The sequence below is a fragment of the Suricata suricatta genome, chromosome 8 (assembly GCF_006229205.1).
Source record: "Suricata suricatta isolate VVHF042 chromosome 8, meerkat_22Aug2017_6uvM2_HiC, whole genome shotgun sequence".
Taxonomy (NCBI): Eukaryota; Metazoa; Chordata; class Mammalia; order Carnivora; family Herpestidae; genus Suricata; species Suricata suricatta.
In genome coordinates, this window is record NC_043707.1 from 8,123,262 (window position 1) to 8,136,772 (window position 13,511).

Sequence of the window (13,511 nt, forward strand, 5' to 3'; positions counted from 1 at the left end):
GGCTCCAGGCTCTGAGCTAGCTGTCAGCACAGAGCCTGACGCGGGGCTCGAACCCATGAACCGTGAGATCTGACCTGAGCCGAAGCCGGAGGCTTAACCGACTGAGCCACCCAGGCGCCCCAATTATTGATTTTTTAAAGTCCAATGGAATAGCAATAGAAGCTGTTCAAACAAAAGCATGGGGAGGAAAAAGACTAACAACACCCGAAACCGAACAGAGCATCACAGACCTTTGGAACAGTATCAAGCAGCCTAATAAATGTATCATTGAAGTATTACCAGGGCAGAGGGTGGGGGAAAGGGTTTAGAAAAAATGTAACATCTTAAGTTTTTCCAAGTTTGTGAAATTTAAAACCTATAAATGTTTAAAAAAAAAAGTGAAGAAGCATAAATGAAAACCACATCAGAATTAGAGTGCTGAAAGCCAGTGGTGAGAAGAAAATCTCTGTTTTCAAAAATGTTTACTGATTTATGGTGAGAGAGAGGAAGAAGGCGTGAGTGGGCGGAGGGCCAGAGAATCCCAGGCAGGCTCCTCGCCATCAGCACAGAGCCCTGCAGAGGGCTCGATCCCACGAACCTGGAAGATCATGGCCTGAGCTGAAATCAAGAGTCAGACACTCAACAAACTGACTGAGCCACCCAGGTACCCCAGTGACAAGAAAATCGTAAAAGCAGCCAGAGAGAAAAGACTCATTACATAAAAAGGAACAAAAAAAAAGAAGATTAGGAGACTTCTCTTTCTGTGCACTATGCAGGGTAGAAGGCATTTCTAAAGCACTGAAATGCAGACATCTCTAATGCATTGAAAGAAAATGACCCATTAAAATTTCTACACTCCCATGTACTCCTCCCACTCTGAGACATGTTGTGGGAAACAGACATTTTCACAATAAAAAAGGTGAATATAGGGGTGTGGAGAATATATCAGCAGCAGACATGCACTGCAAGAAATGTTGAAATGTTAAAGGAAGTTCTATAGACAGAAGGAAAATAAAACCAGATGGAAATTTGGATCTGTGCAAAGGTGAAGAGATGAAGAGTAGTGGATATTATAAACATGTGGGTAATGTAAAATATTTTTCTGGTTTCTTATAGAGTATATATATGTATGTGTATACATCATACTGTTCCTCTATATAATTGTGTGTGTGTGTGTGTGTGTGTGTGTGTGTGTGTGTGTGTGTTACATAAGCCCTACTACTTAATACAGTGTTTCTGTATTACAGGCAACAGACAGTTGAAATTTCAAATTTAAAATCCATACTATTTACAATAATGTCAAAGAACGTGATATATATATAGGGCTAAGTTTCCTAAAATATCCGAAAGACCTAATTTCAAAACCACAAAGTGGATTTCAGGTTTGTGATCCAGCATGCAGGGAGTTGTCACCCCGTTCTAACGACAAGTAAAAAGCTGAACAAATTGGAAAAATCAACAGCTGTTCTTAGAACCCCTAGAGAAGAAGTAAGGTCACAACGCCAACTGCTGTCCTTCCCTTTGTCCCCCAGTTGGAGAGAGAAACAGGCAGAAGTACGACATCCAGGAACTGGAGCAGAAACCCCCATGGGAACCAGTGCCAGGGTGTGAAAACCTAAACTGTAATTGCTGAAGGCTCAGTGTGGGCAAATCAAGAGTTAGAAACTCCAGGGGGCTTTGCCAGGTCCTTACGGTGAATAGTGGAGAAAAATCCCCTCATGTTTGTAGAGGGGGATTATAAAAGGAACCTTTTGAAATACACCAGAGAGCTGTGTTCCTAATAGGGCCTGTTCTAGAGAGAAACCATGGCCAGAACTTCAGCTCCCGCTCCCTCTGGCCTTCCATCTGGAGGCAGCAAATACCCAACTCCAGCTGCTCCAGCCATCCTGTCCCGCCTGAAGGAGTGGGGAATGAGAAGCACTTGTGACGGTCCCACTCCAGGGCTGCTAGGCTTCCTTAAAAGCTGAGAGCTATCACAGGACTAGTAGAAGCTTCCCCTCCCTGCCCCAGCTTACTGCTGCATTACTAAAGTCCTGTTCTTCATCATTCCTTTCACCCAGTATATCATGTCCACCTTTCAACAACAGCAACAGCAACCACAAAAGCACAAGACCTACTAAAAGGCAAAACACACAAAGAGCCAAAATAAACATCAGAAGCAGAGTCAGAAATGTTCAAATGATCAGAACAGGAATTTTGAAAAACTACCACCTTGCCAAGTGTTCTAATGAAGAAAGATAGGGGGAAAATGCCAAAACAGGTAGATAATGTAAGCAGAGAAATGGAAACTGTATGAAAAAGAAGCGTTTGAGATCAAAAGAGCAACAAGAATGCTTTCAATGGGCTAATAAGCTAATCAGGAGAATAGACATCATTGAGGAAGGCATCACCGAGCTTGAGAATGTGACAGTAGAAGCTGGGAAACAGAAAAGAAAAGAGAAAAAAAGACAACACATGTCTCCAAGAACTCGGGACAAATACACAGGAAGTCACAGAAGGATAATGGGAGCACCAGGAGGGTACACAGGAGCAGGGGCTGAGAGAAGGAATAAGAGTAATATTTGAAGCTATTCAGTAATGACCAAGAATTTCTCCCAAATTAACATTAGATACCAAGTCATAGACCCAGCAATCTCCGAGAACAGCAAGCAGAATAAATACTTTTAAAAAAAAAATTTCATTGGGGCATATGATATTTCAAATTCTGAAAATCAAAGATAAAATCTTGAAAGAAGCCAGAGGGAAAAAAAACATGTTACCCATAGTGGAACAAAGGTAAGAATCACATCCCACTTCTCCTTAGAAATTATGCAAGCAGAAAGAGGGTGGAGTGAAATGTTGAGAGAACAAAAAAACGCCAACTTAAAATTCTGTACTCTGTGCCATTCTTCTTCAGAAGTGTAGGAAAAATACAGATTTTCTCAGACAAAAGTTCAGCATGCCTTGCGAGAAATGTTAAAAAATTCTTCACAGAGAAGGAAGATAAGTCAGAAAATCAGATATACAGAAAGAAAAGAAGATTGATGGAGACAGAATTAGCAAAGATAAGGTAGAAACTTTTAATGATCTATTAATTGATTTCACAAGAGTTTGTTGAAAATAGTGGCAGCAGTGTATTTACGATGTGTGCCTTTGTTTAAAGGAAGTGAATGACAGCAACAATACAAGGAGCAGGCAGGAAAAATTAGGAGTATTTTGTTATTGGGAGGTACTTGCCCTACTCGTGAACCAGTACAGTGTTATGTGACAATAGTCTTGGGTTAGTTGTAAATGTATATTGTAGACTCTAAGGCAACGACCTAAAAAAGAAGTATAATTGAAAGGCTAAGGAAGGAGAGAAAATAGAATCCTATAAAATGTAATTTTATTCATCACTGCCAAAACTTGGAAGCATCCTAGATGTCCTTCAGTAGGTGCATGGATAAACAAGCTGATACATTTAGACAAGGGAATATTACATGATACTAAAGAAGAAATGAGCTCTCAAACTATGAAAAGACCCAGAGGAATCTTAAATGCGTACTACTCACTGAAAGGAGTCAATCTGAGAAGGCTGTGTATGCTTTGGTGCTAACTACATAACATTCTAGAAGAGACAAAACTCTGGAGACACTAAAAGCATCCAATACTACAGGGGCGTTAGTGGGGAGAAAAGAGTAGGTGGAGCACAGGGACTTTCAGGGCAGTGAAACTATTCTCTGTGATTCCACAGTGATGGCTCTGTATCATTACACATTCGTCAAAACCCGTGGAGCATCGACCACGAAGAATGAACCCCATAGAGTGTGGACTTTGACAGCGGTAATGATGTGTCAGTACAGGTTCGTCCTCTGTAACGAGCATACCACCGTGGTGTAGGGTTTTGATGGGGAGATTGTGGGTGGGAGAGTGGTTAGTGACAATGCGTCCATGGGAACGCTCTGGACCTTCCACCTAAGTTTGCTATCGACCTAAAGCTGCTCTGAAAATCTATTAATTTTTAAAATTACGAGAAATTGCTGAAATGAAAGGAGGCCTAAACATATGGTGAGATAGGTCATGTTTACAAATCAGAAAATTCATTGTTAATACCACATCACCTAAATTTTTCTATACATTTAATGGATTCGCAATCGAAATCCTGGCGGCCTTTTTTTTATAGAAAGTAACAAGCTGATTGAAAACTTATACGAAATGCAAAAGACATAGAAGATACAGTGTTTGAAGAACAAAGTTGGAAGACTCGCACTACGTAAATTTAAGACTTTTTATAAAGCTGTAGTTATTAAGACAATAGTGTTTAAGACAGACTTACGCCTCGGTGGACAGGTTAGAGAATATTGCATATCATCCCTTGTTTTCAACAAAGACTCCAGGGTAATTTGTTGGAAAAAAGATAGTCTTTGCAACAAGTGCTGCAGGAATGACCAGAGGAGAAAAGTGAACTCCCTTCTTACCTTATACCATATACAAAACTAATTTGAAATGGAGGATAGACCCAAATACAAAAGCTAAAACTTAAAGCATCAATAAGAAAGTGGTGTAGGGGCGCCTGAGTGGCTCAGTCAGTGAAGCAAGCGTCCAACTTTGGCTTGGTGGTGATCTCGCAGTTCATGAGTTCAAGCCCTGCATCAAGCTCTGTCCTGAGAGCTCAGAGCCTGCTTCAGATTCTGTGTGTGTCTCTCTCTGCCCCTCCCCTGCTTGCACACTGTCTTTCTTAAATAAACATTAAAAAAAAACAATTTTATGGGCTTAATGAAATTTTTGTCAAGATTTTCTTAACAGAGATTCTGATTTTAAATATCAAACTCCTAAAAGGGGTAGGGGCACCTGGGTGGCTCAGTTGATTGAGTGTCCGACTCTTGATTTTAGCTCAGGTCTTGATCTCAAAGTTTTGAATTTAAGCCCTGTGGGAATCCATGCCTAATATGGAGCCTACTTGTAAAAAAAAAAAAAAAAAAAGGAAAGACTGTATTATGTTTAGGCTTCTTTGGTTTTAGGGCACCAGCGTGGCTCTGTCAGTTAAGTATCCGACTCTTGATTTTGGGTGGCAGTTAATGAGATTGAGCTCTATGCTGACAGCCCAGAGCTTGCTTGGGAATCTCTCTACCTCCCTCTGTGCTCCTCCCTCATTCTGTCTCTCTCTCTCTCTCTCTCTCTCTCTCTCTCTCTCTCTCTCTCTCTTTTGCTCTCTCTCACTCTCTCCCTGTCTCTTAAAAAGACTTGAAAAAATAATAAACTCATGAAAGTGGAGTCAGGGTCAGATGGGAGCTGAAGACATTCTGTAACCTTTACCAGCATCATTCACCAACTCTCTTTAGTGAATGTGTGGTAAATATTTCTAGTATAGTGATACAATATGGAATAGTGGCATAACTCATTTTTTAATAGCCTTATTTGTTATAGTCCTATATCTGGTAGAGTTTAAGGGTCTTAGTGGGTTCTGTTCAGTTATACTTTTCATTTTCATGAAGGCAAATATACGTGCTAGTGCCTTTTTATGTTTTGAACACTTATGTACATTGTGTACTTGCAGACTGCATATTTGAGTTCATTGTAAATGGGTCTGTAGTAAGTTTTAAGGACCCATTTATGGACACTTGGTCACGTAACTGGCAACTCCCAGGGTTTCTTGGGTATTTGGTTTTATCATCTCTGTTCCTCTCCACCCACAATTGTTAAATTAAAACGTGTCAGTTACGAAATGTTAAGTCAGAATTCTAACCATCTGATTGCATGTTTCAGCCTAATAATGCATGTTTCGTTTATTTTTGTTTTTAACTTTCTTTATCATTTTAGTAACAATGATGATGTTATGTTGATTTCTCTGGAAAGTCCTATTTTGACAGCTCCAATTACATCAAATCCAACAGGTATCTTAAGTTGATTAAAATATCTATCAATTAGAAAACCTCAAAATCAGTTTTTGTTTCAAATAGAGAATTGAATATTATCTTTCAATTAAATAAATATTTTAATTCTTTCAAAAATGTTTTAATTCATATCTGTGCTTAATATCTGAATAAATAAATGATTCCTTCATATAACTGAAGTTTCTTTTTAACCTGGTGTTTATCAGTTTATGGCCTTTTGTCTTTTTATTGTGTTTAATGGCTTTGTTAGTTATAAAACTACTTACCCTTTCATATATATTATTTTCCCATGTTTGCTCTGGCCTGTGTTGGTGTAGAGATTTGTTTTTTGTTGTCTTTTTGTTTTACCTATTAAGTTACCTTATAGTCCACTTCAGATTTAAAGTTTGCTATTGTTTTGCGTCTTTTATATTTTAAGTTTTTTGAGAATACGTTGTTGCTCTTTAAAACTTGTCTTGTTGCACATACGTAAAATTCTTTAACCTCAGATTTCTAATAAAGTTTCTCTCCTTTAAAATGGCTTTCTTGTTAGCCTAGAAGTTCTCATTCAAAATTACCAATTCGCTTTTCATGTTTTACTATTTTAGAGTAATTGCATCTTGATTTCAGAAAGCTTTGCCTCCATTTACGTATCTCCTGAATCGCCCTCAGAGTTTGGACTGTTAAGATTGTGAATCAGAGAGTTACAAGGGGTATTAAGCATTTATCTGAGATTTTCTATTAGTTCTGGATAGAATGTTTCTCAGCCATCTCCAGTCTAGTTTAGAGATAATGTGAATTAAAAATGTATACATTTCCAAGTCTGTTTTCTCAAATGCCATATTAATTTACAGACGGATTTTCTAAAAAGAGTTACTAATATAGTTGTAAAGTTACAGAAGAACAAAATCTTTTGAACCAAAATTAGATTTTGGTTTGTTTGAACTGGTTCCTTGGTCTTTGAAATAGATGTGTCCATTGTATTACTTTTGGCGGCTATGTAATAAATGGTTAAAGAGCATCCCATTATTGTGTTTTAGCTTTTGTATATCATAAAGTTCGTAAATATTTACTAGCTTAATAAATTTGTCATATGGGGGTATTTTAATAATTGTCTTTCAGGTACTGGAAAAACTAAATCAGAAAGTTCTAACGGTTCATCTGATGCTGAAACAGAAGTGAAGGTAGGTAATAAATATTGTCTCTGAATGGTGATTATTTGAATATGTTAGTTCTGTGAACTTGGGTGTTGCTACATGTTGGATGACTTTGTTTTGTTATTCATTCTTTGGGAGATTCATTCTCTGTGAAATTAATGTCTGACTAGTTGGCATACCAACTTAAACATTAAAAAGCAAACAGGACACTTGGGTGGTTCAGTCAGCTAAACATTCAACTTTGGCTCAGGTTATGATCTCAGGTTCATGGGTTCTAGCCTGCGTCAGAATCGGGCTCTCTGCTGTCAGCACAGCACCCGCTTCAGATCCTCTGTCTCTGATTCCCATTCTCATGCATCCAAGCTCATGCACTCTTCTCTCTCAAAAATAAACAAACATTAAAAGAGAGAGAGAAAAAAAATTTTTTAAATAAAAGCAAACATGTCATGATAAACATATTTCAAAACCATACTTATTTACCAAATTAACTCAGACTTTACATGCTCATATTGTTAAATTCCATGTAGTATTTCCTGAGCTGCTCTCTCATAGTAGAATTAAATTAAACCATAAGGACTTCTAGGGTGTTCGGTCTCTAGCTTCTAAATGGTAATTTAAAAAAAGTGTTTTATTTTTTTAAAAATATATTCTCCTGTGGCAGCAAAATCTTGTTTGTTTTTTTTAACAACTTTTCAGGCTGTAGAGAAGAAATTTGATTCTGTGATCGATCTGACAGAGGAAGCCCCATCAAAACGCAGCACAGGTAAAGGAGTTGTCTTTCCTTCGGAACAAAGATGGGAGGTAACGATTCAGAAAGCATTTGACATGTTTTATAAAGTTTGTTCTAGTGTATTAGTCTATGTGTGTGTATCGCTCTGTGCAGTTTTATCACATAGAGGTTCATGTGATGGTCACCACAATCCAATTACACAACCATCTATGATGATACTTATGTATCTTTTTGAGACTGGCTTCTTTTACTTACTCTGCATAATTCCCTCAGAGGGTATCAGAGTTGTGTGTCAGTAGTGTTCCCTTTTATTGCTGAGTAGTATTCCCTGGTGTAGATGTATAATAGTTGTATTCACTCGTTGAAAGGTATCTGGGTTGTTTGGGTCTATTATGAATCTCTTTTTTGGTATACATCTTTTTTCTTTAGCTAAAACAATAGCACTGTGAGAGGAACCTAGGGCATAACATGAAAGTGTAGAGGGAGAGTAACAGCAGTGCCCTCTTTCTCAGATTTAAACAGAGAAGGTAAAATACGGTTATCTGGGGCTAGTAATTAGTTACAAAGCTTCAGCTCTTAATAACTGCACTTGAGTGTTTTTGAAACTCTTGATAAAATCTTGAAATATTACTTATTAGCATTAGTAAATTTGTGTAATATTTAAAAATGGAGATTAGCATAGGAAATATATAGTCTAATTCCTTCTCCCCTTTCACCTGTGGACCCAAGTAAAGGTTGGAACCATTGAAATCTCCAGGTACCTAATGATAGAATTTCATTAAGAAACCCTTCAGTTTCCAGTTTAGTGATGAAAATTAGAAATATAAATTTAAAAATGAATCTGAATCTATAATAATTAGTTGGTTTTTTAATTAAGATTACACACTGTGTCTAAACTACATGGTACAGGATTTGAGACACAGTAAAATAAAAAGTCAGAACACATAAATAAAAGATAGAAAAGAGAACCAAATCAGAAAAAAAAAAAAAGCTTAAAATTCAGTGACTTGGACAAACAGCATATTAGACCCAGAAGAGGGAAAACAAACTGGTAAATTGGAGGAAATAGTACCTAACCAAATAGTTTGGAAAGAAACTATCCAAATTAAAGAAATGTTAAACAGAGAAAAGAAAAAAGGCTGGAGAAAAAGAAATAAGACTTGTAATGAGCTGTGGGATAATACCAAGTGGATCTATATATATGTAAGTCAAGTTTTTTAAGTTTATTTATTTATTTTTTTTTTTTGAGAGACAGAGAGACAGTAAGAGCGGGGGCGGGGGAGGTCAGAGAGAGAGGGAGACACAGAATCTGAAGACAGGCTCCAGGCTCTGAGCTAGCTGTCAGCACAGAGCCCGACGTGGGGCTCGAACCCATGAACCGTGAGATCATGACCTGAGCCGAAGCCGGAGGCTTAACCAACTGAGCCACCCAGGTGCCCCAGAAGTTTTTTAAATTTAAAGTACAATTAATTCCACATAATTATAAAATAAATAAATTCCAAGCAGGATAAATACAAAGAAAACCATTTCACAGTACATTATAATCAATTCCTGAAATCCAGGGATAAAGAGAAAAATCTTAAAAGCAATCAGAAAAAAATTAAAAATTGTTTTTAAGAAAAAAATTATAAAATATAGAGAGAAGAACGAATTCCGTTTTCTCATTTGGAACTGTGCAAAGTCAAATGACATCATTAAAAAGTTGGGGACAAATTCTTACCAAGTATATCTTTGAAAAGTGAAAGCAATATTGAGTCTTTTTTAGATAGGAATGTGTGGGTGACTCAGTCATTTAAGCATCTGACTCTTGGTTTCAGCTCAGGTTTGTGAATTCCTGTGGTTCGTGAATTGGAGCCTCACATCGGGCTCCGTGCTACTGGGGCAGAGCCTGCTTCCGATTCTCTCCCTCTCTGCTTCTCTCTCCTCCCACATACAGACACACGCATACATGCCACTGACCAAGACAAAATGACAGAGGAATTCAGTAATCACAAGGATACTAGCTGGGCTTGAGAAAAGCATGGAAGACACTTAGAGAATCCCTTACTGCAGAGATGAGTGAGGCCAAAATAGAAAATGCTATAATTGAGATCCGAAAACAAATGAATGCAGTGACAACAAGGATGGATGAAGCAGAGGAGCACAGCAGTGATACAGAAGATAAAGTTATGAAAAATAATTAAGCACAAAAAAAGAGGGAAAGAAATGTATTGGATCATGAATGTAGATTTAGAGAACTCAGCAAGTCCTTAAAAGTGTAAGCTTAAGTATCATAAGAGTTCTAGAAGAAGAGAAAGGAAAAGGAGGAGAGGGTTTATTTGAGTAGATTATAGCTGAAAACTCCCCTAATCTGGGTAAGGAAACACATCAAAATCCAAGAAGCACAGAGAAATGAGCCATTCAATTCAGCAGAAGTTGGCCATCACCAAGGTATATTGTAGTCACGTTTACAAAATACACAGATAAGGAAAGAATCCTGAAAGTAGCAAGGGAAAAAATATCTTTAACCTATAAAAGAAAATAAATCAGGTTTACATCAGATGTGTCCACAGAAATCTGGCAGGTCAGAGGGAGTGGAGTGATTTGTTTAACACGCTGAATGGGAAAAGTAGGCAATCAAGAATACTTTATCCAGCAAGGCTGTCCTTCAGAACTGAAGGAGAGTTTCCCATACAAGCAAAAACTAAAGGAGTTTGTGACCACTAAAACATTCCTGCAAGAAGTATTAAAGGTGCAAACTCTTTGTGGGATACGGGAAAAAAGACCGAAAGGAACAGAGTAGAAAGGAACAGAGAACATCACCAGAAACACCCACTTTACAGGTAACACAGTGGCACTAAATTCATACTTTTTCAGTAATCTGACTATAAATTGACTAAATTCTCTGGTCAAAAGACACAGGATATCAGAATGGATAAATAAAACAGGTCTCATCTATATTTGCTGCCTACAAGAGACTTATTTTAGACCTAAACATACACAGATTGAAAGTGAAGGGGTGTAGAACCATCTAACCTAACGGAAGCCAAAAGAAAGCCAGAGTAGCCATCCCTACATCAGAATAAGTAAATTTTACACCAAAGACTGCAATTGATGAAGATGGGCATTATATCATAATTAAGGGGTCTCTCCATAAGGGGATCTAACAGCTGTGGGGCATGTGGGTGGCTCAGTAAGTTGAGTGTCCGACTCTTGGTTTTAGCTCAGGTCATGATCCCAGGGAAATTCGCTATATTTGGCACCTTCGGGTCTTGAACTTTTATCAAAAGTTTGTCATCTTATTTCACTTATTTCATCGTATTTCTGTCATCTTATTCAGTTTTGTAATTTAGTGCACGTTTAATTATTACCAACCAGGATGTAAACTAGTTTGCTCAAAGGCTATGGAATTGATTCCCGCAGATAAATTTTACCTCTTACACTTTGCCTTCACAGAAAGGTCAGCATCTACCTTCATATCACCTACAAAAGTGGTTTCGACCTCCAAAGAGACCAGGCCGGTGGCACAAAATGCAGCTCAGGTACTGATCGGGGATGTTCATCCCAGGCGGAGGGCGTGTGCGGGCATGTGTGGGCCCCGTTCGAGCTGTGCTTCTGAAACCGGGCTGCTGTACGCAGCTATCTCCTTATTTATGCAAACGAATCGAGTCTTCCAGAAGCTGTAGAAGTTAAAATAATCCCAGATTTTTTTTTAACTGAACAAAAGGTTTTTAAGCGCAGTTGCCATTGTCGATGAGGGTGTTAGGTGCCCGCGCACCCTTCCTGTAAAGTAGCACACTGGGAACGCAGGTTGGGAGTGAGCTCAGAGTGCGGATCCAGAATGCCTGGGACCGAGCCGTTCTGGATTAGTGGTGCTCCCGAGTGCGCAGATCTTTGTGCCAAAAGCAGCTTATGCCTGAAACGACCGGTTCTAGCCCCACGTAGTCTGGAAGCATCCCTTTGTTGTGAGGATTGTGAGGAGCGGATTGAAAGCTGAGAGGTAGATTTAGAACCGCAGTCGCCCGCGAGCCAGCCCACTGAACTTGACCCTCTGTTGTCAGGCTCCGGAGCCCTGTGAGCACCTGCCGCCCCTCCCAGAGCCGCCAGCCATGCTGCCCGAGCTCGCAGAAAAAACGCGAGACACGCTTCCTCCCCAGAAGCCCGAGCTCCGAGTGAAGCGGGTGCTGAGACCCAGGGGCATCGCGCTGACCTGGAACATCACCAAAATCAACCCCAAGTGCGCGCCCGTGGAAAGCTACCACCTCTTCCTCTGCCACGAGAACCCTACCCACAAGCTGGTTTGGAAGAAAATCGGAGAGATTAAAGCCCTGCCGCTCCCAATGGCCTGTACTCTATCTCAGTTTTTAGCCTCCAACAAATACTACTTTACCGTCCAATCAAAAGACATTTTTGGACGATATGGGCCATTTTGTGATATAAAATGTATCCCGGGCTTTTCTGAAGACCTCACCTAAAAGTCTTTGGTGATCATCATATCGCACTGTTTTGTTTTTTCGTTTTTGAGTTGTTGGTTTACAGGGCTCCTCTCCCACGATTTGCCACAGGCCAGCGCAGACTGAGCCCTCTGTACGGGGACAGCCCTGGTCCCTGTGTTGTAAGCGACCTCTCCTTTCATGAATTTCTGACCGGCATCCACTGAGTACTTCCGGCGGGTATGTTCTAAAACATACGCTCGCGGGGACGCCCGTCCCTCGAGCCGTGCTGTGCATGACCTCTGGTGACAGTGGGGCCGCCGCGTTTTTATCTCCTCAGCCCTGGGACACGGCCCGTTTCTGCTGCTGGCGGTCCGTGCTCGGCCACCTGCTCTCGTGGGCAGAGTGGGCACCAGACAGACCAGCTGTGAGCACACAGCTCACACGGGCCCGCCCTGGGTGCGTCTCACCAAGATTTTATCAAAATAAATGTCTTCTCATTCTGTTCAAACCCTAAGGGCTAGTAATGGGCCCGCTCCCTATTTTTTTTTTTTCTTTTTGGCTGTGTCAGTCATTTGAGGAAAGAGTCTGGAGGTTTCCCCTAAATCTGTTTTTTATATTTAGATACATATAATAAAATTAGTTCTACATTGTGTGCTGTGTACACAAAACACAGAGTATCTCTGATAAAAGCATTAGCCAACCCCCCACGGTTTCAGCTCCGGGAAACGGAGTTGTCCGCCTTAGGTTCAAGGCTTTAATTTGCTGGTTCCGTAGCACTGCTCTCCGTTCATTTTCCTGGCTGGCGTCTTACTCGGAGTAAGAGCCCCGAGAGTCGCGCCCCGCACACCCTTCTGAGGGGCACCGACCGGAGGCGGCAGCGGCGCAGGGTCCCCGGGACACAGCGGGCGGACTGGAGAAGTGAAGTCCGGCCCAGCGGGGGGCCGCGAAGGCGACCATGAACTCTTAGTAGGAAGAACAGTCTGATGAGGAGACGCGTCCTTCCCTGGTATGTGGTGAACGCTCAGTGCTCAGAGCTCTGAGACTTCAGAAACTGAATTGAGGAATGGTTTTCCTTGGCATCTTGTGACTGTTAACATGTTCAGTCATAAATAAAGCTATTAATTTACAGTCTCCTGTGTCTCTTTTTTTTTAATGTTTTATTTATTTTTGATACAGAGACAGAGCATGAGAGAGGGAGGGGCAGACAGAGAGGGAGACACAGAACTGGAAGCAGGCTCCAGGCTCTGAGCTAGCTGTCAGCACAGAGCCCGACGCGGGGCTCGAACCCACGAATGTGAGATCTGACCTGAGCCGAAGCCGGAGGCTTAACCGACTGAGCCCCCCAGGCGTCCCCAGTCTCCTGTGTCTTTACCGTCCAAAGCGTTGCTGCCAGGAAAGC

General features: G+C 40.4%; 1 protein-coding gene across 5 annotated transcripts in view; it reads left to right on the forward strand.

The window, feature by feature from the left end:
* The window catches only part of ATF7IP2 (activating transcription factor 7 interacting protein 2), a 43,700-nt gene extending 30,457 nt beyond the window's left edge, over positions 1–13,243 (forward strand). For 3 of the 5 annotated variants that reach the window (XM_029947208.1, XM_029947206.1, XM_029947207.1), the window contains 5 exons: positions 5,758–5,831; positions 6,933–6,994; positions 7,664–7,730; positions 11,133–11,218; positions 11,738–13,243. In XM_029947208.1, coding sequence (XP_029803068.1) covers positions 5,758–5,831; positions 6,933–6,994; positions 7,664–7,730; positions 11,133–11,218; positions 11,738–12,151 — 703 coding nt within the window. In that variant the 3' untranslated portion in view covers positions 12,152–13,243. Of the gene's footprint in view, positions 1–653; positions 2,755–3,691; positions 3,801–5,757; positions 5,832–6,932; positions 6,995–7,663; positions 7,769–11,132; positions 11,219–11,737 lie in introns of those variants that run through there. The other 2 variants (XM_029947209.1, XM_029947210.1) reach the window with 2 other exon arrangements.
* Positions 13,244–13,511: the final 268 nt, after the last annotated feature.